The sequence below is a fragment of the Schistocerca serialis genome, chromosome 3 (genome assembly GCF_023864345.2).
Source record: "Schistocerca serialis cubense isolate TAMUIC-IGC-003099 chromosome 3, iqSchSeri2.2, whole genome shotgun sequence".
NCBI lineage: Eukaryota > Metazoa > Arthropoda > Insecta > Orthoptera > Acrididae > Schistocerca > Schistocerca serialis.
This window is the reverse complement of record NC_064640.1, coordinates 682,118,762-682,144,406: the sequence shown is the minus strand read 5'-3', so window position 1 is coordinate 682,144,406 and position 25,645 is coordinate 682,118,762. Positions and strand designations below refer to the sequence as shown.

The 25,645-nt window shown below is 42.3% G+C and overlaps 1 protein-coding gene across 2 annotated transcripts in view; it reads left to right on the top strand.

Moving 5' to 3' along the window:
* The first annotated feature begins 5,486 nt into the window (after nucleotides 1–5,486).
* Nucleotides 5,487–25,645, top strand: part of LOC126470564 (GTPase-activating protein and VPS9 domain-containing protein 1) — a 366,100-nt gene continuing 345,941 nt past the window's right edge. For both annotated transcript variants that reach the window (XM_050098503.1, XM_050098502.1), the window contains exon 1: nucleotides 5,487–5,776. In XM_050098503.1, the coding sequence (XP_049954460.1) occupies nucleotides 5,766–5,776 (11 nt within the window). In that variant the 5' untranslated portion in view covers nucleotides 5,487–5,765. The remainder of the gene's footprint in view (nucleotides 5,777–25,645) is intronic.

The window sequence follows — 25,645 nt, the reverse complement described above, 5'->3', positions numbered from 1 at the left end:
TCATGTGTTTACAAAAAGTATCGAATTTTAATCATATGATAAAATAGTCCTTTCTGCGTGCTGTCACTTCCAAAGATCGTCGTTTCGATATCTTGAACCTTTTATGTGATACGACGATTTTTACGACCACTTGACTCCCGAAGCGCAGGAAAGGTTCGCGAATATAACAACTAATATCTCAAGAATTAAAAGAGATATGATTCTAGTCTCAACTTTAAATACAGTTTAGGTATACTGGTTATATTTGATACGGAATAATGTATGGCCTTAAATGAACTATACGGAAAGTCTACGCAATCTGAGTTTACCTCTGCAAGTTATTAAAAATTTCTTGCAGCACAGTAACTATGACGAATAACGAAAATAAATTCTAACCTTTATCATTAAGGATATCGAGCTATAGGTTGCGGAAGAATCAATTTTTTTCGCCAAATAGTTTTCTTAAAATAGGATGTTAAGTAATTCATAGCTGCCATCGCGTCCGCTCCACTGCTTTGCCAAGAAGACACGTGGCTGTCACTCTGTGTCGCACGTGCTGCAGCGACAAGATTCAAACACGTTTGAATTCAAACGTCGCCAGTTGCTGCGGGAGACAGGCAGCGACACAGATGTCGCTCACGTAGGACACTTCCATAACTACACCTGCAGTTGTGTTTTATCGGCTGAAGCTGTCGCGCGCTGTCGCTTGCTTCTGTCGCTCACGTAGGACATGGCCCAACCACTCTGGCTATCCGGACGTGGTCCCTGACTGACTCAAATTTCCAACTTAGCGCATGCTGCAATACACTATCTCTCATTCATTAAAATATCTACCCATAAATTCGATTCTTGTGTGGGTTCAGATGTTTTTGTACAGTTGCAATGAACAAATATCGAGGAGCTGTTACTCTCTTTTTCAGATGTGTGTGTATCTGAATATTGTCTGTTCTGTTGGACGGTTGTTTCAGTGTGACTGTAAATATATTGTATGTGCAACAGAACAGAAACCACTCAGATACATACATTTCTGAAAAATGGGGTAATCGCTCTTCAGAGTTTGTTTCAGGCAAATGCACAAATATCGTCTGGACTCCTACGGGAATCAGAATTTGTGAGGAGAGAGTTTAATGGATGAGGGATACTGAAGTGTAGTGTGCAATAAGTTGGAAATTTGAGTCAGTAAGACCGTGTCAGGATGGAAGAAGTGGTTAAGGCTACTGACATAAGAAGTGGTAAATCCAAGTTCAAGTCCTGGTCTTATACAAATTTTCATCTTTGGCCATTGCATTACTGTAATGCCCTGTGTGGTTAGCCATTATGATTTCCTACCCATCCTTTCCCTTTTCTTCCCCTTCTTACATTTCATGTTTACACAATTTTACCAGCCACATCATCAGAAATGATGTCTGTTCTGTTGGACAGGTTCGACAGTACAGACACCACACAGGTATATACATTTCTGATTCATATGTCATGCACACAAAGTTTAGTAGATTTCTCATGGCTCGCTCTCCCACGGGTCTCAATACCCCTGAGGGAACGTCGTTTACTCCATGGATCTTGTTTCCACTTAGGTCTTTCAGTGCTCTGTAAAATTATTCTTGTAGTATCATAACTCCTGTTTCATCTTCATCTGCTTCCTCTTCCCTTTCCATAATGTTGTCTTCGAGTTCATTACCCTTGTAGGGCCCCTTTATATATTCTCACTACCCTTCCCTTTTTTGCTTAGTACTGACTTGCCATCTGAGATCTTCACACTCATACAACTAATTCTTTTTTCTTCAAGGGTCTCTTTAATTTTTCAGAAGACGACATCTATTGTTCCCCTAGTTATGGACACTTATACAGCCTTGCATTCCATTTATCCTACAGCCCTTCCTGCTTAGCCATTTTACATTTTCTATGAATCCAATAATTTATATATATTCCTTTTCACCTTCTTCTTTTATTGCTTTTATATATTTTGTCATTTCGTCAGTTGAATTCAATATCTCATTGCTATTCAGTGATTTCTGCTAGATCTTACCTTTTTTCCCTATTTGATCCTCTGCTGTCTCTCAAAGCTACCACTTCATCTTCTTTTGTATTCCTTTCACCTATTTCAGACAATCATTGCCTAACGCTCAATGTCACACTCTCAACAACTGTTGTTCCTTCCAATTCATTCGAGCCTCATCTCCTTAATTTCCTACCTTTCTGAAGTTTCTTCAGTTTTAATGTGTAGTTCATAACCAATAAATTATGGCCAGAGTGTAAATCTGCACCTGGAAATGTCTTACAGTTTAAAATTTGAATTCGAAAGCTCTGTCTTACCATCATCTAAGCAATCTGAAAACCTTCCAGTGTCTCCAACTCTCTTCCATGACTACAAAATTTTTACATAATCCTTCAATCATATGCACTGTGCTAAATTCTGCCAGGTATGTTTGCTCTTTCATTCTTTTCCCTAAGCCCACGTACTCCTGCTACTTTTCTCTCTCTCTCTCTCTCTCTGTCTCTCTCTCTCTCTCTCTCTCTCTTTTCCATTTCCTGCAATTGAATGTTGATCATCTATCACAATTAAATTTTCGGCTCTCTTAAGTATCTGAATAATGAATTTTATATCATCACATGTTCTATCAACTTTTCATAATTTGCGGTGTTAGTTGCCAAAGAAACTTGTACTGCTGTGGTGGGAGTTGGATCCATACCTATCATGGCAACAATAATGTATTCACTATGTTGTTCAAGGTAGCCAACCCGCATTCCTATTTTCTTATTCATTATTAGACCTACTCCTACATTATCCCTATCTGATTTAGTATTTATAACCCTGTACTCCCCTGACCAGACATATTACTCTTCCTGACACTTTTTAAATTCTCTTTCCTATCTATGCAACTAATGTATCTAACCTTCCAAACTGTTTCCCATAGAACGCCAGTTTTGTTCATCCTGGAGCTGACATCCTTCTGAGTATTCCCAACCTGGAGTGCAAATGGGAGACAGTTTCACCTCCAGAATGTTTTACCTAAGAGTATGCCATCACCATGTAACCATATAGTAACTCTGCTCACCTTCAGGAAAAATAAGAGCTATAGTTTCCAGTACAAACACAGCAAGGCCATACTGGCTAATACTACAAGGCACTATAGGCGACCACATGGAGGGGAGGGGCGATGGAGGATACTTGCTCCTCCTCTTCCAACCCCAGGAATCAGGAGTACAGAGTTTTTTTTTTTTGCATTACAGCATCTTTATCTTACACTTCTAGAATTTATTTCCTGTGATTCTGCTAAGCCTCTCATTAAGTCAATTGTAGCACCTATAGAGTTTAGTTCTTGTAAGATGACACACCTCGAAACTGTTCAAATCTTTATTTTAAAAAATAGCAGTTTTAGAGTCTCCTCCCCCCCCCTCCCCGTCTCCCAGAAAAAATTCTGCAGACGCCCATACAAGGTAGGATCAGTCAGTCACGAAGATTGTTGTCTTTAAAACTACTATACAGACAGCTGCCCCTATTCAGAAACCATATGTTTGTCTGGCCTCTTCACAGATACCCACTCCTCAACCTCCCCCTCGCTACGTTGTGGTTGCACCGATGGTACAGTTGTCACGTCAATGCGTGCAAGGTCCATGGTTCAATGTAATGGTGGTCTGGTGGTATGAAGTACTCTACAAATTTATCTGTTACTTTTTGACGAGTTATTTCTTTGAAGAGATCATCGCATTTTTAAGAAACTCTGAGAGAAAGAAACAACATACCACAAGGGAATTATCCGAATGGAACGGATACCGGTAGATGTGTACTTGTGCAGACAAACAAATGATAACAACTTCAGAAAATTTGGATGATTAATTCAAGGGAGAGAGCTTCGCAAACTAAGCAGGTCAGTAACGTGTTGGGGCACCTCGAGCCCTTATGACAACAGCTATTCGGCTTGGCATTTATTGACAGAGTTGTTGGATGTCCTCCTGAGGGATATTGTGCAAAATTCTGTCCAACTGCCGTTAGATCGTAAAAAAATCCCGAGCTGTTTTTTTTTAGGTTCGAAACATACTTTAGTATCTGAAATAGACTCAACTACGTAAAATTTACGAGAGTAAGGGGGGAGGGGGCTAGACCTGGGGGACTGGAGTATTTATATAATTTTGGAAGACTAATGGCGACTTGTAAGTAGCCATGAAAAGTTACAGTTCGACCCTGTTAGAAACCTACGTAGGAACGATTATCATCGTAATGAAACAAGAGAAGGCAGAGCTCGCATGGAAAGATTTAGGTGTTCGTTTCTCCTGCGCGCTGTTCGGCAGTAGAACGGCAGAGACATATATGCCAGTTTTTTGCTATCTTGCATATGATTCACATTAATTTTATATTAGTGCGCACTACTATCTTTGGAACATTGTGCTGCGCTCTGTGTCTCATTCCAAATCCATATATGTTGCGGCAAGAGTAAGGAAGATACAATTTTCACAGTACCATACCACTCATCACACATTACTTACCTATTAAAACAAAGTTGATCAGAAGTACTGGCACGATACATTAGTAGCTTCATCTGTTAAAAACACTCCCTCTAATCGGAGGGCAATATTTTGCACCCGTCTGTAGCTAAATTTAGATGGAGCATGATCTAAACTAAGGATATTTTCTCTCTCGCTTTTTTCTTTTTCAAAAACTTTGTTTATGTTTCAGGAAGAATAAAAAAAAACATACACAATATCGAAATCATTTTAGGTGAGCATAAATCTACATTACATCTATATGACTGTCTGCAATTCACACTCAGGTGCCTGGCAGATGGTTCATGCACATTATCTTTCTACTGTCTAGCAGCGCACGGGAGAAACCAACACTTAAATATTTTCATGCGAGCTCTGCTTTCTACTGTTTTATTACAATGATCATTCCTTCCTATGTAGTTGGGTGTCAATAAAATATTTTCGGATTCGGTGAAGATAATTGGGGACTGAAATATCGTGAAAAGCTCTCACCTCAACGAAAAACGCCTTTGTTTCTATTATTTCCACCACACTTTGAGTATCATATCAGTGATACACTCTCCCCTGTTTCCCGGTAATGCAAAACGAGCTGCCTTTCTCTGAACTTTTTCGATGTCCGTCAATCCTGATATATGTCAACCCTGTGAAGCACGTCTAAGAATTAACGATGTGGATTGCCATGAAACTATCATAATTTCTCATTCGGAACAAATCGGAGAGTTCAAGGAAACTATGTACGTTAATGCTGTACGCTAAAGGGAAAGCAACTACCGTAAAATGCTTATTTGGATATGCTAACAAGAAAAAAAGAGTATTTCGACCAGTTAGATTTTAATTGGGTAGGAGTCACAAACTAACAGATACGATATGCTCTAAATTTTTGAGGACAGTAATATTAACATTGATCTGCCGCAATTTAGCCCGAATGAAGCGGAAGTTTGAGATTTAGATCCCCTCATCGCCATTATTGAATTTATAGATAATCACTTCTTTAAGTTGTTGGGTAACATCGGAAGAGTTTCTACTGATAGAAACTCTAGAACTCCCCAGGAATTTGTTGGAATTTAAAAGTACATGTGATCTGCGTGTCGATACGTCAGTTTACCGAGCACGTCGTTTGCTAACGCTTTTCAATACAGTTGCTGAAATCAAAATGGCGAATCAAAGAAGTTGTTCGCATTGCATTGCGTTGTAGTGGTCGGGTTTTGTGTAAATATTTGCGTGTTTGTGTGAATGTCTGAGTGACGGTGTTATGAATCGTGTTATGAAGGTGCTGTGGCCTAGTACACCCAGCGTCAATTTATATGCTGTATGAGTAAGTACCGAGTTGCCTCCGAGTCGTATTGTTTTCATATTAGACAAATTCTTTTACCAGCGAAGTAGAGTTCTAGAAACGTTGTCAGTTATGTTTGTGACATTCGAATTGTTCTGTGTTTAAAGCCACTGACGGTTAAGGAACAGCTTATGTATAAATATCTTGAGCTGACCGAAAACAGGCTATTTTCCGAAGGTTTACGATGTGATGACAGAAATGTGTGGTTATGAATTGTAACAAAAGACGCGTTAACTCAGTGTTCCACGTTTATTTATATGCATTTACCACATTGTTTTCCCGTTACTTCCATATATCATTGCCAGAATGTGGAAAAAAAATCTTTTATGACTGTTTTGTATTGGTAACTGTTTTGTTCTGTTTAAGGATCTAACACAGGATTTGAAATATAAACAAATCGAATGTGATGTTTCTGTCGGATCATTTGAAGTTTCATTTGTAGGGAAAGAAGAACCGCCCTCATCAGATCAGAATGCCCTGTCATAGGTTTGCATGTTAGTTATTACGTGTCAACGATGGATGTATTATGAATTCATAGTCGGTTGCTGTTAAATTTTTGTAAACACGCAGAGCAAAAGAGTAACACTATTATACCTCCGTACATAAAATAGCATTTCAATACACAGAAATTTCGTGAATACACTCATCAACAATATGAAAGTTTATGGAACAATTCATAGAAACAACTTACATGTATCAACAGGTCTGTGTAACAAAATGAAAGCAAATCCTCTACATAATTCATTGTAGGCAGAGTTTTGTATACAGAAATATCAGCGGCTCCACAATCTTTAATCAGAGGTTCTTTTTTTTCTGCAGCAGTATTTATGTGAAGCTAGAGGTATAACCAAATTTGTGTACTGATACCAAAGTTGACATTCTCATTTATGCAGTTCTAAAATTGTATTGTTTGTACATATGTCTTTGTGGCTACAAAAGATTTGTGTATGGTCAGTGAGACTGAATAGTCTTCAATTTAAACTTTCGGGTATCCTGCTGTAAAACTAGCATAGACCAGTGTGTGTAATATCACTACTGAGATATTGTACGTGGTAGTAATATTAAAGTAATCAACCATTGTATTACACATTTAGTAAGTTATTAGACAAGTATGAAAATGTGTAAGTTTTTCATGCAGTTTTCTGACAGTTCCTGCAGAGACATAGTACAATGAGCTCGTGTAAAACATAAATAAAATGCCTTATATAAAACACAAGAATGGATTAAATAAATAAATCTGGAATTGAAAGTAAATGTGAGCTTCTACCGTTTTAGAAAGAGACTAGATAGAAACTGTCCACTGTGGTATTAAGAACTTATTAACATATTCCTAGTTAAATTGCACAAACAGCTACTAGAGCAGTTTAGTTCCTGGATGGAAGTAAAGAATCATTTAATATCTGCTGCTACCACAGATCTTAACATAGCTGGTGACTAGTGCGTCTTTTGTCCCTAAAATCCTTCTGGGTTACAGACTGTTTATACCATAAAATGATGAACGAGTGTTTTGGCCATTGTTAAAAGTGCTGTTGGTCGAGGTGGAAATACAGTGCATCATCTTACATTATGACAGTCTACACCTCTGCTAAATTTAATTAAAACTTACTGTACATCTCTTTTCTTCATTGTTTATATTTGAAATTCTTCAGCAGTGTAAAATTTCTAGATACTTGTATTTTGCCTGGAATACACTGCTGAAGACTGGATTAGGAAGTAGCTTTTACAAGGAAAATAAATGTCCTTGAGTTATTGTTGTAGCAAAGTTTTAATTTTTTTTCCAGAAATATAGCTGAATGATTATAATGAAGAATTTTTCACATGGTTTCATTCATTTTACTGAGCCCATGGAGAGCTATAGAAGCAATGAATCAGAATGTAATTTTTCTATTGTGGGAAAGTTATCAGTTCAGGCTAACCAATATAATGTATTGAAAAGATGTTAAAAGTCTAATTTTTAATTTACTTTCACAATTTTAGTTAAATAATTCAGGTGAAAGAACATGTAATAGCTACAAGCAGAACAGATATCTACGTTTGTATTATGTATGTGACAAGTACTAATTCATATGGTCACTGAATGATATGGAACGTGTCACTTGTAAGTCTGTTAAAAGCTGTTGATTAAATTTTATGTATGGGTGCTTGGTTGCAAGTGGGCAGTCAGTAGATATTTTGTTTACTTCTGGTACTTCTCTTCAACAAAATTAGTGAGTATAGATGTTCCATTTTAACTGATGCAACTGTGGGTTCATGGTGTCACAGTGTATATTGTGCAACTAAATGAAAGATGTTTTTGCATTGTACTTTATTTTTGTACAACTGGGTTCTAGGTCACAAAGTTTTCATAAAACATAGGTTCCACTTGTAAGCCCATTTTCTATTTGGGCATCGGAAAATGGGCTTAAAACTCGAAACCGCGGTCGTACAAAAATAGTTTTGTGAAACAAAGTAAAGAAGTGTGTAGTTTGTACAAAATAAGTGTTTTTGATCTTCATAGCATGTTAAACTTTACAGTAAATACTGAAGTAAACATAATCATTTGTTAGTGCTTTCACTCTTTATCTTTGGACCTGTACAGCTGTTATTTGTGGCATAAAGTTTATTTTTGAGGCAGAGATAAGGTGTATTAGCCCATAATTTGTAAATTAATGCCAACCATTCTATATAACGGTACACAACAAAAATGACAAAATGTGAGTTAGCTACTGCAGTCTTCTAGGGACTCAGGTCACTATAATGCATCTACTCTGCAAACCACTGTGAAGTGAATGGCAGAGGTTACAACCCATTGTACCAGGTTTAGAGTTTCTTCCCATTGCACTCACTGTCAGGGTGCAGGAAAAATAACTGTTTAGATGCCTCTGTGTTCACTGTAAATAATTTAATCTTATCCTCACAATCCTTACAGGATTGATAGATTGAATGATTATAAAGAATCCGCCTCGATTGCAAATTGAAACTTGATATTTACCTAGGTTTCGGCGTGGATAACCACACCTTTTTCAAAACACACTAAAACTACAAATTGCCTAAAGAGGCATGGTCCAACATTAATACAGAATGCCCAAAAGGGCAAAAGACTCGCATAAAATGTAAAATAAACGGTATGTGTGTACCATGTCAATAGCTGTAATTAATGTTGAATCATGACTCTTTAGGCAGTTTGTAGTTTTAGTGTGTTCCGAAGAAGGCGTGGTTATCCGCGCCAAAACCTAGGTAAACATTCGGTTTCAATTTGCAATCGAGGTGGATTCTTTATGATCATTAAATTATTCATGATTGCTGACACACTGCAATGTTAAAAGTTCTCATTGATAGATTGGTCCCCTTTTAGTCCTTTTTGCACGTAGTTCAGCAGGATTCTAGGATTGGTTGCATCCTCTTCTATGCATACATAGATACTCCGCAAGACACTGTACGGTGCTTGATAGTGTGTACCCTGTATCATGCTACTAGTCATTTTCTTTCCTGATCCACTTGCAAATAGAGCGAGGAGAGGAAAATATGCCTGTATGCCTCTATACGAGAACCTTCATGGTCCTTACACGCAATGCATGTTGGCGGCAATAGAATCATTCAGCAGTCAGCTCCAGATGCTGGTTCTCTAAATTTTCTCATTAGTGTTCCTCGAAAAGAAAATCGCCTTCCCTCCTGTGATACCCATTTGAGTTTCCGAAGCATCTTCGTAACACTTCAGTATTGTTTGAACCTACTGGTAACAAATCTAGGAGTCCACCTCTGAATTGCTTCAGTGTCGTCCTTCAACCTGTACTGGTACGGATCCCAAACACTTGAGCAGTACACAAGAATAGAGTGCACCAGCATCCTATATGTGGTCTCATTTACAGATATACCACACTTCCCTAAAATTCTCAGAGTATACTGAAGTCAACCATTCGCCTTCTCTACCACAGTTCTCACATGCTCGTTCCATTTCATATCGCTTTGTAACATAATGCCTACATATTTAAACAAAGTGACTGTGTGAAGTGTTACACTGTTAATGCTGTTGCATGAGTGATTTGTAAGTAGTTTCCTTTGTAGACTGATTGCATTTTCCTTTATGTATTTGTGCAGCTTTTTTCAGGCAGTTTCATGTCATCTGTGAAAAGTGTGGGGTAGTGCTGATGTCTGCAAGTCATTTATATGCTACACAGACACCAATGATCCCAATACACTTCCCTGGGGTACACCTGAAGTTGTTTCTACATTTGTTGATCACTCTCCATCCAAGATAACTTGCTGTGTCCTCCCTAAAATAAAAAAAAAATCCTCTGTCCGGTCACAAATTTTGCTTGACACCCTAAATGATTGTACTTTTGATAATCAGCATAGAAGCAATACTGAGTTAAATGCTTTTTGGCAAATGTACTTGATCTTCCGTGATCCACGGCTTTCAGGATGTGAGGAAATTGCAGGTTGATTTTCATGTGATCAACGTTTTTTAGAATCCATGCTGGTTGTTATGGAGGGGGTCATTATATTTAAGCTGAGAACATGCTCAGAGATTTCACAACAGATAATGTCAAAGTTACTGGACAGTAATTTTATGGATCACTTCTGATACCCTTGTTGTGGATGGGTGTGACCTGTGCTGTCTTCCATTGGTGGGCACTGTGTTTTGATCTAGGAATTGACAGTTGATTATAATTAAAAGGGTCTAACTCAGCCACAAATTCAGTGTAGAATCTGATAAGGATTACATTGGGTGCTGTAACTCTGTTCAATTTTAATGATTTCACCGGTTCCACAACAACACTGAAACTAATATCTATATCAGTCATCTTTGCAGTGGTAAAAAAAAAAAATAATAAATCAATAAAGTGGGGCAATATGCCTGGATTATCATTTGTAAAGGAACATTTTAGAAGCAAAATTTCAGTATTTATGCTTTTGCTTTGCTACTCTGTTTCATTGCTGTCTCTTCCACAAGTACCATGGCCCTAACTTCGGTATGACCAACAGTCTTTACATATGACCAGAATTTATTTGGTTTTTGTGAGAGAACCTTCAGTGATATTTTGCTGTGGTAGTTGTTGAAGGCTTCATACTCTTGACTGACAATTGCATTTGGTTCAGATTCTCCCTATCGCAAGCCCTGTGCTTTGTCTTACACTTACTATGCAGTAGTCTCTGTTTCTTTATCAGTTCCTTTACAGTGACTTTGTATCATGGTGGCTCTTTCTGTCAAGAACTTTTCTTCTAGGTACACATCTATTGAGTGCATGGTCAACTATTCTAAAACTGAGCCATAGTTGGTCTACACGCGCCTCTCCAGAGTTAAATGTTTCAGGTTCCTTACTGGGATACGACACTACTGACTCTCTATCTAGTCTGAAAATATAAATCCTTCTACTTGTTTTAATTGGATTTTGTACCTTGGTAATCGCTCTTGTTACAGCTGTCTCATGCTCACTGATACCAGCTGCTCTGTGGACATCCTCAGAGTGTTCAGGTCTATTTGTAGGTATTAGATCAAGTATGGAGACGTTTCTTTGGATCTTACACTTACACTTCTGAGTCCCCTACAGCTATCGTTATTTGGACTGGTTGGAATGTCTCCTATAGTAGAATTGGCAAAAGACGATCCCTGATAGCTGGCAGATGTGTTCCCAACTTTCATATGTGAAGCACAAACAGCTGCAGTTGAAAACAGTAGTTATCTAGAGAGCTATGACAGATTGATTGAGACAGACACACTAAGCAGCCGCAATAATCCAATTGCTCATGTAAGGGATCTTGTTTCAGTGACTCTACTATAATCTGAAAAAAAATGTCTACTTCCCACATTCAGTCAGCTAGATGGGTCACAGCCTCTGATGTGTAGTGCACACATGACACATTTGAGAGACATGGCTGACTTAACAGCCAGACAGCCACTTGAAAAGTGAACCTAGACTAATATTTACTTGTATAAAACAAGTTCAAAATTTATGGTTGTCAGCTCCTTTGACTTTATATTTACTGACATCATAGTATGTTCATAACATAACCAAATGCCTGTGTTTGTTGTTTTATAATGTTATGAAGTGTGCATTGATGAAGGAGGAAGGCTTCAGTTTAAAATCTTATGAATGCATCAGCTTGGTAGAATAGTCAAAAATAGTCTGGAACAGTGTAGTGTCCAATGAAGGTACATTTGGGATGAAAGAAACCACCGGATGTCAATGCGGACAATTGAGAAAGTGCAAAATTGAATTGGGGCATTTCATAAACTATCAGGAAAATCTGAGTGCTGAGAACTGCTCATGAAACATGCAAGTAGCTAACTATTAGTATAAATAAATGATCACAAAACTTCATAATTTGCTATTAACATTAAGTTACTTTTAGTACTAAAACACCTCTCCCATTAAAATATTGGAATGAGAGAAGTATAACATCAGTAAGATCCAGGCCAGACAGCTGAAAGAAAGAAACAAAAATAAATTGTGAAGATTATGTGTAAAACTTCGGACTGAACGTCCTGTAGAATTTTGAAGTGGAGGTTAAAAGTATAGATTGCACTGAAGTATAAACACTGATGTAAATTCTCTCTAGATGAATCACACAGGCAGTACCTTCTGCAGTGAGTGACACCATAGATCATTGCTCTGAAGTGCTGACATCTGAATGGGTACTTCATAGTTCATAAAGAAAGCAACTGATTTCAACGTAAATGTGTAAGCCAGCTCCTTGAAATTACCTTAGACTAGGTATACTGTTAACATGTGGGTTGCAGTAATAGAAAGCAATTTATATGACTTGTACTCTGTTTTAAATTATGTCCATGATTTGTATGTAGATGTTAAGTCTCATAATCTGTATGCTTCACCACTGTTTATTGTCTTGGTGAGTTCACACCCTCAGAAGTTCCTGCGTCATTAGAAGAAATGAGATAGGAGATTGTAAAGTATACGTGTCACTGAGATTCTGTGCCCCCTTTTGCTGTCATTTTTTTGGAATGTATAGGGTACCATTATGCAATAAACACAGAGTGTACCAAGTAAGACCCTGCAATAAGTTGTGGGTTAGTTCAGTTGTTTTGCATGTTCTGTGGACTATATTTGTGAAAACTTGCCACGATGTGAAATATGTCAGTAGGCTCAAGAATAAGATCCACATTATCTGTGAAACTGTGGACACATGCTGGCCATTTACAAAACTAAATATTTTCTTGTAATTTTAATTTACAACTAAATTTGATAAAAATCCCATCTTTGGTCAACCATGTCACCTAATTTCATAGAGGTTGAGTGTATGTGGGACTGTATCTTGCATTTCGTAACCACATGTGCAAACGTTTCATGTCCCCAACTTGTAGCAGTCTCCAGTGTTAGTAGAACATTGAAAACTACATTTCTTCATTGATTTTTTTGTACTTTTGTAGAGATGACTGCACTAAAAGTGTGTTTAATGCCTTTCATTCTCCCTATGACACTGACAGTTGCTGTGCTGATTGATGTTATGTTCAGAGTGGAGGACTGAAGTGGAATATGAACAAGAGGAAAAATTTTAGTTTAAAATCTGCCCTCCAAGTATAAACACTATCACACACATTTAGCAAGACTTCAAGCACTGGTTCAGAATTAATAATCTATATTTTCGTATTCTACAAAACTGTGTGATGTTTATGATGTGTTGTACTTCAGTCAGTGCACCAAAGATGTAAAGAATGTTTTTCACGACAAATGGTAAATGCCAGCTGCTTATTACACCAAAATGGTCTAAATACTAATGAGAGATGGATGGTCATAATATTCTGATCTATCAGAATAAATAGTACATAAAGTTTGGATTAAGTATGACATAAATATATAAAAGGCACTCATAACAGTGACAAATATGTATTAATAAAAACACAAATGTCTTTGTGGACCGAGTGACCTGGAGCACTGACCATACAAAGTGCACCAACAATCAACTAGCCTAATAGACATAGTATGCATGTTAATGAATTGTTATCTACTGAGTATAAAACTGTTAAAGTTTCCCTGACAAAACTTGCAAATAGTCCAATGATATGATGATTTTATTAAAAGGAAACAACAGAGAAGCCCTGAAATGGCCAGTAAACTGCAGCATAGCTCTATATTTGACATGTAATAAGTAATAATTAACATCATAAAATTTTCTTACAAAATTTCACAACCTTGTAAACTATATATGTGACAGCAGAGTTGCAGAAATGAGTTGAACTCACTGAATACATGAATGCTATGTAAAGTATCTTAAAAATTGTGAAATTGTTAATTTCTCTGATGCCTTCTGACCTGTGTTAGCAAGCAAGCTATGCATTAGCTACACAAACTTTTAATGTTCCATATGGTGCCAGTGGTATTAATCGCAATTAAAAAAAAAGTGGAATTATTTTGGATCTATACTGTCTGTCAGTATCCACCAATATTTGTAGTCAAACAATACATTAACATACTATCTGTGGTGTCACCGCCAGACACCACACTTGCTAGGTGGTAGCCTTTAAATCGGCCGCGGTCCGGTAGTATATGTCGGACCCGCGTGTCGCCACTGTCAGTGATTGCAGACCGAGCGCCGCCACACGGCAGGTCTAGAGAGACTTACAATCACTCGCCCCAGTTGTACAGCCGACTTTGATAGCGATGCTACACTGACAAATACGCTCTCATTTGCCAAGACGATAGTTAGCATAGCCTTCAGCTACGTCATTTGCTACGACCTAGCAAGGCGCCATTACCAGTTTATATATATACTTTTGTATCATCAGGAGCGATGTTCTCCAATTATGGATTAAAGTTAAGTATTACGAGATTTTCGTACTTTATTGCAATTCTCAAGACATTGTCCTGTTCCAGACCTCGTGCCAGCCTGCGTGAGCTTAAGCGCGTGCCTTTTGGCTTCCTCTCATAGTGACTTGGCTGTCTTGCCAAGTCACAACACTATCAGCCATTGTTGACCTATTTTTTGTAAACAGAAGAAATAATGTAAACTGCCGGGTGGTTATAGTTAAACTTTTCCCTATTTAACATCTTATAACATGGAAACTAGTTACTGTAAGAGTACCAAAATTCATAGCATTAATGTCATGGGCATTGGGAAGAGAAATAATGCAGAATCAATTCAACTGAAACACTTTCAGTGTGCTGCTGTAGTACATATACTATTTTGTGTCGGTACCATTATTGCTTTTTTTTCAGGGGGGAGGGGGCTCAATATGGCACCCATCAGTGTCTAGAAGAGCCTGAAAGCGCAGGATTGCATTCTACATGGCAGAACGAAGCATGTCCGTAGGTATACTGGCTACCTCTCTTGATATGCTGCACTTCAGATCAGCACATGTGTGAATATTCCCCTGATAAACCCTGTCATTCAGGTAGCCCTACAACCAGAAATCACAGGGAGTGAGAGCAGGTGATTGTGTCGGCTATGCATTTGGAAACGATCATCTGATAATTTGATCATCTCCACATGTGTTTCAGAGAAGCAGGTGAACCTCGCGAATGATATGCGATGGGCCCCATCTTGCATGAAAACGGTTGAGTTCAATGCATCTCTCTCCTGTAGGGCCGATATGACGTTCTAGCAAAGCATATCGCAGTAACGCTGGCTGGTCACATTTCACGTCTTTGGCCCTTGAGCGTCAACCTGTCCAATAAAGAATGGGCTAATGATGAATGTAACTGTGCAGCCACACCATATGGTGGCACATTTGCTATACAGAGGAGCTTAATGCACAGTGACTTGAGGTAAAGATCCCCATAGGGTGGTCCAGGTCCTTGTGAATTTCAGTCCTTGCAAGAAAGTAGAGAGCAAAGTCAACATGTTGTTGTACATCCTGGGGTGCAAGGTGCTGTACGATATGGATCTTGTATGGATACCATTTGACAATGGTTTCGAAGCGCCTTCTATACAGTGGACCAGGGGATGTTCAACTGTCGTGGTACAGCATGCACACTGCCTGATGATAGCGAATTATGTGCAGCATTGCCTGCCGTAGCAAGTGATTTAATCAACCACCTGTGGTGCAACCGGTTGTTGGTCTCAGCCTGGAGCAACGTCCAGTTCTCCAGTTGATTCGAACTAACTTAATCATGCTCCACACAGTGGAGAAAGAAGACCCTTCTGTAATACTTTCAGCCGGCGATATTCTCGAAGTGCAGCTGTAACATTATTGTTGCTGTGATAATAGAGCTTCGCCAATAATGCCCAGCTCCTTTTGTCCAAGCTCATGTTGACACATCAACATGTGCACTGCGACTGGCCAGTTGTGTGAGACTATGAATCACAATGACTGATCACAGCACCTGGCTACCATAGTTGGAACTGGACAGTGGCACTGTGACGCATGGAAATCATGCATCCCATACTCTGGACATTAATGCTACCAAGTTTGGTACTCGTACGGTAATTAGTTTCTGTGTTGTAACGTGATAACTAGGGAAAATTTAATTATAACCACCCGGTACTTGCCGTATAGTTGAGGTAGAGGTCAGTCAACAAGTACATAAGAAAATATTGAAATCAGGCAAACTTTCAGTCAATATTCTTGTTTAGAGCAAACAGACTAACAAAATGACCCAAAAACACACATGGCTACATTGTCCTGACACTACAAGTAGGCTATTTTTGATTATGTATTTTGTGAGAATTGAAATTTACATGATAGTAATGTATTTCATTGTGTACATTTGTTAGTTTAAAAGGCAATTTCAGGTTCTATTACAGGGAAAGTTTAATCGTTCATTTACGTAGTATGCCACTATGAACATCTATAGGTGCCCTGGATTATGTACAAAATGTAGGTCCATTCATGGCAACTCCCAACCAAACTGTTGCCATCTCGGTTTCATTATATTTAGTTGGTCACATTAGTCTCTGAGGATGAGTATGGAGACTGTATTGATATTCTAGAGTAGAATGTTCATCGTTCACATTTTATCTGTTTATCTGACAAAGATATCATTCCTAGCTCAAAATGATCAAATTCAGACACCAAGCTCTGTTCAAGACAGGTTTAGTGATTTTCTACATTATTGTGGCACACATGGTCACACTATTAAAATACATTGCTCATTAAATACAATGATAACATAATTTATCATTTTTGCAGAGAAGCATTTCAAGCACTGACTTAGTTAATTTGAGTGCTGTGGCAAACAAAACCTTTGAATCGATTATAAGCATGGAACGTTTACTATAACTGATATCACAAATATATGTATATATATAGTTGAACAGTAAATTACGCTGTGCAAAAGGGGAGTTACTTTTTTGACACCCTATCATTTTCTGCCCATTGTGATGCGTAAGTGTGAACTTTAATTTCAAAAGTGCCTACAATCTTCCTCTGTACTGGTGCCCTGTGATGTCACTCTCGGGCTCAGTTACACCTCTAACAGCAAGGGGGCCAGAGCTCAGAAGTTCATGTGAGATGTAAGGTGTGCTAAAGAGGTCACATTAGTACCAAATTTTGCCGCAATTCTTCCCAATGCCACCATGGACGTGTCACACGATGGGAAGCTCGTCGCCCGCCCTCCCCCAACATCATCCCACCCTTTCTCTTGACACCACTGCCATGGAGGCCTGAACTGCTATGTGCAGCATTGAAATCACATGGTTCTCTTATGTATGGTTGAGAAAAACATTTCAGTCACACTGCCACCCTGAATTGACGTTAAAAGGCCTCAGGAGGTGGCATAAAGGGCATTAATGGAACCACCCCTTTCAATGAGGCATTCATTTACATGCATTTTGCAGTTGAAAACAACAGTGTGCAGTGTGATGTGCAACAGGACAATGTTCTTGATAACTGTTGATACTGCTAACACCTCCCTGGATGATTCACCAGTTGTGCAAGCACATGTTAGAACAACTATATCGATATTCATAATTAGGAAACGGCAATTTTTTAAATGTGGCATTGTTGTATGAAATGAGCTTATTATGTGGATGGTTTCATGACAGGGTGACATTACAATATTCATCTTGGGAACTTTTCACAAATTGTATGGATCCATTCTAGCCCAAATCGTAGCTGTATAACGTGCTAATAATGGTCGAGTGGTGTATTAATAATCTTTGTTAAGGTATTTCCATTGTTTTATAAACCACACATACTGCTATATGAGTTATGAATTTGATTTGGACTATCTGTTTGTACAGATTTTTGATTAAGATTTATCCAAATAATTATTACAAAACCGAGTAGATGTAGAAGATGCCAGTGCTGTAAACAGGGACAAATTCCTTGAGGAGATATAGCTTTTGACCACACATACATTTAACATTTGTAGCTCTGGTACATTACAGGCTATCTTTGTAGTATCTTACTGCTGCCAGCCACCAGTTGAGATTTTTGTCACTCTACATGTTCTGCTAACTTCTTCACACCACCACCACCACCACCACCAATACAAACCATGTGTGAGGTGATTGTCAAAAACCAACCATATTGTTGTGCTCTAGCAGCTACTTACAGATGTTAATTGACTTGTGTACACCACTTATTTAATAGTACCCTAATGTTTCCAGAAACATGAGCAAGGTCGAGATTAAATTGACTCTGCACAAGAAAGCTAAATGAAAGCACACAAACAATAAGTGTTCTTTCTACACATACATCAATTTCTGTAAACCATTGTATGGTGCGTGGTGGAGGGAACCCTGTACCACTACTAGTCATTTCCTTTCCTGTTCCACTCGCAAGTAAAGCAAGGGAAAAATGATTGTCTGTATGCCTCTATATGAACCCTAATTTCTCGTATCTTATCTTCATGATCTTTACGCACAATTTATGTTGGCGGCAGTAGAAATCATTTGGCACTCATCTCCAAATTCCAGTTCTCTAAATGTTCTCAGTAGTGTTCTTCGAAAAGAACGTCGCCTTCCTTCCAGTGAGTTTCCAAAGCATCTCTGTAACACTCACAGGTTGTTCAAACCTACTGGTAACAAATCTAGCAGCCCACAGATTGATGCCCACTCTGCCCGTCAAATTATTTGTGTGTATAGAGAACAACAGTGATCTATTCACTTCCCTGGGGCACTCCTGATGATACCCATGTGTCTGATGAACACTTACTGTCGACGACAACATGTTGGGTTCTGTTACTTATGAATTTTTCGAGTCGCTCGCATATTCATGACCCCTCTGCAGGTCCGGGGGTTAGAATAGGCATGATGTTTTCCTGTCTGTCGTAAGAGGCGACTAAAAGGAGTCCACACGTTTTTGGCTTTATGTGATGGTCCCCTGTCAGGTTTGACCTCCATCTTTCTGAATTTTCCCAAAGAGCGAGCCACTTGGGAAAGGGCGCCTTATATGGTGCATCATGTCCATTGCGAATTGAGACCTTTAGCCTACTTTTCCATCGTTGCATCTCAGTCCTGCTCATTCTACATCTCTTGGACGAGGACACCTTCCTCGATGTGTTTCCCACCTTGCACTATGCATTGTCGCTTTCTGCGTCGCCGATGACCATGGACTTTTTAGCACCTCATATCCCCATGTACCCTGTTGGTTGTAGCCCCATGACAACACAGAGACTGCTCTGCTGATGCCTGCGCCATTAACTCCCCATGTATGCCATGGAGTAGATGCCCATTTCCCTGGGGCATCGGGATTCCCGGCAATGGCCATCATGCCAGGTGGCCCTTGCTGAGGCTGGGTGGCTCCCATGGGGAGTGCCCCTAGTCAGAGTGGGTCGCATCAGGGCGAATGACACGCCATGAAGCGTATTACGTCATCTCTTGCTGGTGGTCCAATGCCAGCAGTCTCTAAGCGGGCAAAGTCTAACTTCAGTGCTAAGAAATATGACCTCAAATTGTTCTCCTCCCTGTCCACACCATGGGAGGACCACCAGGTGAAGGATGGCAGTGAAGATTATTCGCCCCGGTATCTTGTATGCATGAGAGTTGATGGGGAATCTTTCATGTCCATGAAGCCTCAGTTTTTTGTGGAGCATTTGGAAGACAAGTTTGGGGAGGCGGAGGGCTTGTCCAAAATGCACTCTGGGTGTCTTGATAAAATCAGCGTCCTCTGCCCAGTCACGGGCATTACTCACATGTGACAAGTTGGGGGGTGTTTCTGTTACCATCACGCCCCATAAGAGTTTAAATATGGCCCAGCCTATTATATTGCACAGGGACCTTCTTATGCAGTCTGACAACAAGCTGCACCCCAATTTAGAGCAGCAAGGTGTTCATTTTGCCCAGTGTGCCATCGGGGTCCAAGGCATAATCAGGTTGTCACCAGTGCCTTCATCTTGGCCTTCGAGGGTGACACATTGCTCGAGAAGGTCAAGGTGATGGCCTACCGCTGTGACGTCAAGACATATATCCCTCCCTTGATGTGGTGCTTTAAGTGGGAAGTTCAGCCACATGTCTTCCCGCTGTACTTCCAGCATCACATGTTGAGATTGTGGATGTCCATCACATCCCAATACTCCATGTGCCCTGCCTTCCATCTGTGTCAACTGCAGAGAGCATCATTCACCTTGCTTGCCAGATGGCAGGATTTTACAGAAAAAAAGGAAAATCATGGAATATAAGACCCTGGACCGTCTGACGTTCACTGAGGCTAAGAGGAAATTTGAGCGCCTAAATCCTGTGGCTATGACCTTCTCTTTCGCCACCATTACAAGAACAGTCATGGGCCCATCAGTTCCTCGCATTCCTGTCACCTCTCAGAACCAGGAGACTACACCTGCCCCCTTGATGGGGTTGGCACTTCCCTCTCTGTTGCCCGCACCATCTACTTCGGAAGCAACCCCCCCTCCCCAACCATCAGGGATATCGGTCCCCACTTCTGAGCCAGAGAAGCTTAAGTCTTCTTCAGCTTCTCTCTCTAGGAAGGGGTCCCTTGGGTCACTCACTTCCCAGGTTTCTGCTAGTGGAAAAGATAACACCTGCCAGTGGCTGAAGAGCTGAAAAGCAGCTGGTGGTAGGGCTTCACGCTCAGCATCAGTTCCGGAGACTGAACCAGTGAAGTCCTCCAAGCCAGGGAAACCCAAGGAGGAGCGAGAGAAATTCAAAAAGAAGATCCCCAAGACCAAGGGAATAGCGGTGGCACCCACACCACCACTATCTACAACCTCTGCGGATGAGGTGGAGATTCTGGCGTCCACTGAGGACCTAGATCTCGCTGGACCCCCAGACAAAATGGATATAGACTGCTAATGCAAAAAGTTGGTGGCAGCAGGTGACCCTGAGGTGAAAACTGCCTGAATGAATGCTCCATAACTTCTTAGTCTCTCAATGATGTCATCCTCCAGTGGAATTGCAGCGGTTGCTTCCACTGCCTGACTGAGCTACAGCAACTGTTAAGCTTTACACCTGCTTTCTGCATTGCCTTCCAGGAAACCTGATTCCTGGCAGCGCGTACCCCTGCCCTCCGCAGCTATAAGGGATACTACAGCAATCGTAGTGACTATAATTGAGTGTCAGGTGGAGCTTGCGTTTGTGTCCTAAACTCGGTCTGTAGTGAAACTGTGCCCCTTCAAACCCCTCTTGCAGCTGTGGCTGTCAGAATAAGGACAACACAGGAAATAACTGTCTGCAATGTATATCTTCCTCCAGATGGTGCAGTATCCCTGAATGTAATAACTGCACTGACTGACCAACTCGCTAAACCTTTCCTACTTTTGGATGATTTTAACACCCATAATCCCTTGTGGGGGAAGCACCGTGCTTACTGGCTGAGGCAGAGATGTCGAAACTTTACTGTCTCGACCTCTGCCTCTTAAATACTGGGACCACCAGACATTTAAGTGTGGCTCATGGTAGTTACTTGGCCATTGATTTATCAATTTGCAGCTCAGGACTTCTCCCATCTATCCACTGGAGAGCACATGACGACCTGTGTGGTAGTGACCACTTCCCCAACTTCCTGTCACTGCCCCAGCATCAGGCCCATGGACGCCTGCCCGTATGGGCTTTTAACAAGACGGATTGGGAAACTTTCACCTCTTCTGTCACCGTTGAATCTCCTCCATGTGGTAACGTCAATGTGATGGTTGAGTAGGTGACCACAACAATCGTTTGTGTGGCAGAATACATAATCCCTCACTCTTTAGGGTGCCCCTGGCGAAATTCAGTCCCTTGGTGGTTGCCAGAAGTCGCTGAAGCAATTAAGGAGTGACAGCCATCTCTACAGCGGCATAAGCGGCACCCTTCCCTGGAGCACCTCATAGCCTTTAAACTGCTCCGTGCCTGTGTTCGTCAGCTTATCAAACAACGAAAGCAGGAGTGTTGGGAAAGATGCGTCTTGACCATTGGGTGCCGTGCGTCACCTTCCCAAGTCTGGGCAAAGATCAAACACGTTTTCTGGTATCAGACCCCAAAAGGTGTTCCCGGTGTTAATATAAATGACGTGTTATATACTGATGCAAACGCAATTGCTGAGCCCTTTGCTTGAGCATCTGCGTCAGAGAATTACCCCCCCCCCCCCCCCCCCCAACCCGGCGGGAAGGGAAAGTTCTTTCGTTCACTACATGCCACAGTGAATCCTATAACGCTCCATTTACAGAGTGGGGGCTCCTCAGTGGCCTTGCACATTGCCCCCACACAGCTACTGGGCCAGGTCAGATCCACAGACAGATGATTTTACATCTCTCATCTGGCTACAAGCAACATCTCCTCGTCATCTTCAACCGGATATGGTGCGATGGTGTCTTTCCATCGCAATGGTGGGAGAGCACCATCATTCCAGTGCTCAAACCCGGTAAACACCCACTTGATGTGGATAGCTATCAGCCCATCAGCCTCACCAACATTCCTTGTCAGCTGCTAGAACATATGGTGTGTCAGCAGTTGAGTTGGGTCCTGGAGTCAGGTGGCCTACTGGTTCCATATCAGGGCGGCTTTTGCCAGGGTCACTCTACCGCTCCCCCCTGCGGGTCCGGGGTAAGAATAGGCCCGAGGTATTCCTGCCTGTCGTAAGAGGCGACTAAAAGAAGTTTCAACCGTTTCGGCCTTCCATGTGATGGTCCCCCTTGGGGTTTGACCTCCATTTTTCAAAATTCTACAGAAGTACGAGCCTTTTGGGGAAGGATGCCTTACGTGGTGTACCACTGGTCCTCAGTGCACTAAGACCTTGGCATTCAGCATTGTACCGGCATTGTAACCATACCCACTATTCCTCAAATTGGGCCTAAACGCCTGATGGGTTGTACAAGTTATGCCCATAGTGCGTCCCCATCTGCACCTACGATCATGATGGACTTTCCATGGCACCAGAAATCCAGCACGGTAGCCAGCTCGTTGTGGTGGGGTCGTCATGTACCCTCTAGGTTGTAGCCCCCTGACAACACAGGGATCGTACTGCCGATACCTGAGCTGCACCCTCCCCACGTCGGCCAAGGAGTAGATGCCCGTCTCCTTGGGGCATCAGGACTCCCGGCATCGGTCATCCTGCCAGGTGGCACTTGCTGAGGCTGGGTGGCGCCCGTGGGGAGAGCCCCTGGTCGGAGTGGGTGGTATCGGGGCAGACGTTTCGCAGATGAAACGTCAACACGTATCAGGTCGCTCTGCGGCCGAGTCTTTCAAAAGGAAAGGTACTGTCTCTAGTTCTGGTTCTCCTGCCCTTTCCCCCTTGGCCACTCCCTGGGAGGAGGGACAGGCCCGCCGGCTTGGGGCGAAGTACTTCCCTCGCTATTTGGTCTGTTCTCGAACCAATGAGGGGACGTTCGCCACCTCCAAGCCCATGTTCTTTGTTCAGCACATTGAGGACATCTTCGGGGAAATCGAGGCTCTCAGTAAGATGCGTTTGGGGTCCGTTCTTATAAAGACCACCTCTGCCACACAGTCGGCGGCGCTCCAGGCGTGCGACTGCCTAGGGGACATCCCAGTGTCCATTGTCCCGCATCTGGCACTAAATAGGACGCAGGGGGTTATTTTTCATCGGGACCTTCTGCTGCAATCTGATGAGGAGCTCAGGGCCAACCTGGAGCGCCGAGGCGTGCATTTCGTCCGGCGAGTCCAGCGCGGCCCCAAAGGCCGTCGCATCGACACCGGGGCCTTTATCCTCGCCTTCGAGGGGGACGTTCTCCCGGAGAAGGTAAAGGTGATGTGCTACCGATGCGATGTGCGACCTTACGTCCCGCCTCCTATGCGCTGTTTTTGGTGTTTGTGCTTTGGGCACATGTCGTCATGGTGTGAGGCTGAGCCCCTTTGTGGCGATTGTGGACGTCCTCTTCATGAGGAACATACATGCACCCCACCACCTCGGTGCGTTAATTGTCATGGCATCCACTCGCCTAGATCCTCAGACTGCCCCGTATATCAGAAGGAGAAGAAGATACAAGAACTCAAAACTTTGGATCGTCTCTCTTATTCTGAGGCCAGGAAGAAGTATGACCGCCTCCATCCCGTGCCTTTGACCACTTCGTTTGCCTCAGTTGTGTCCACTCCTTCCGCGGTATCCTCACCCCTATCCTGTCCCCCCGTCCGCCTCCTCCCCCCATCCGGGGTCTCTGCCTCCGCCTCCCAAATCCCTCCCTTCCAAATCCTCTTCCCCCGTGGCCCCCGCCCCCTCTGCCCCAGGGGCCACCCCCTCCTCTTCTCAGGCGTCCATCAGGGAAACGTTCTGGACCCCAGCTTCCGAGGTCCGGCGTTCCAAAATGGACCCCGCGCGTGAGGACCTTCTTCGGGTCCAGCCCACCATCCCTGTGCCTCCTCGGACTTCCAAGAAGGTCTCCAAGAAGAAGCCTCTATCCCCCTCTCCACCCCGGCGCATTTCGTCTGACGCTCCATCCGTGAGTCGCTGCTCCCGGCCATCCTCAGTTTCGCCGGGACGCTCTGCTGCCAGGCGCTCAGCTGGCTTCTCGTCGGCAAATGATGCTGCCCCTCCTACACCACCAGGGACAGCGGCCGCAGCTGGCGACGACTCGATGGAACAGGATCCGCCTCCCGCCGGTTGTAGCGTTGTTCCCTCGAAACCTGGCCCTCCGCGGCCGTCGAGGTGACCAGCTCTTCACCGTCTCGTTCCCCCTCTTTTTTGACTAGCGATGGCCTTGTTACATTGGAACATAAGAGGTATTCGATCTAATCGGGAGGAATTACAACTGCTCCTCCGCCTGCACTGTCCGCTCGTCCTTGGTCTCCAGGAAACCAAGTTGCGCCCGACTGACCGTATTGCCTTTACCCACTATACCTCGGAGCGGTATGACCTCACCCCTGTGGACGGTATCCCAGCTCATGGTGTGGTCATGTTGCTCGTTCGGGACGATGTCTATTACCATCCCATCCCATTGACCACACCACTCCAAGCAATAGCTGTCCGTATTACTCTTTCTGCTTTTACTTTTTCAGTTTGTACCATCTACACTCCGTCGTCATCCGCTGTTAGTCGGGCTGACATGATGCACCTGATTGTTCAGCTTCCCCCGCCGTTTTTATTGTTTGGCGACTTCAATGCCCATCATCCCCTTTGGGGCTCTGCTGCATCCTGTCAAAGAGGCTCACTCTTGGCGGATGTCTTCAACTATCTCAATCTTGTCTGCCTCAATACTGGCTTTCCTCTCGGACTCTACTCATACCTACTCCCACTTGGACCTCTCGATCTGTTCTACCACTCTTGCCCGTCGGTTCGAGTGGTATGTCCTTTCTGACACCTATTCGAGCGACCACTTCCCCTGTGTCGTTCGTCTCCTGCACCACACCCCATCCCCACGTCATTCGAGCTGGAACATACCAAAAGCTGACTGGGGACTTTACTCCTCCCTGGCGACCTTTCCAGACCACGATTTTCTCAGTTGTGACAGTCAGGTCGAATACCTCATGGCTGTTATCATCAATGCTGCCGAACGTTCCATTCCTCGTACTACCTCTTCTTCACGCCGCGTTTCCGTCCCCTGGTGGAACGAGGCCTGTAGAGACGCTATCCGTGCTCGACGACGTGCT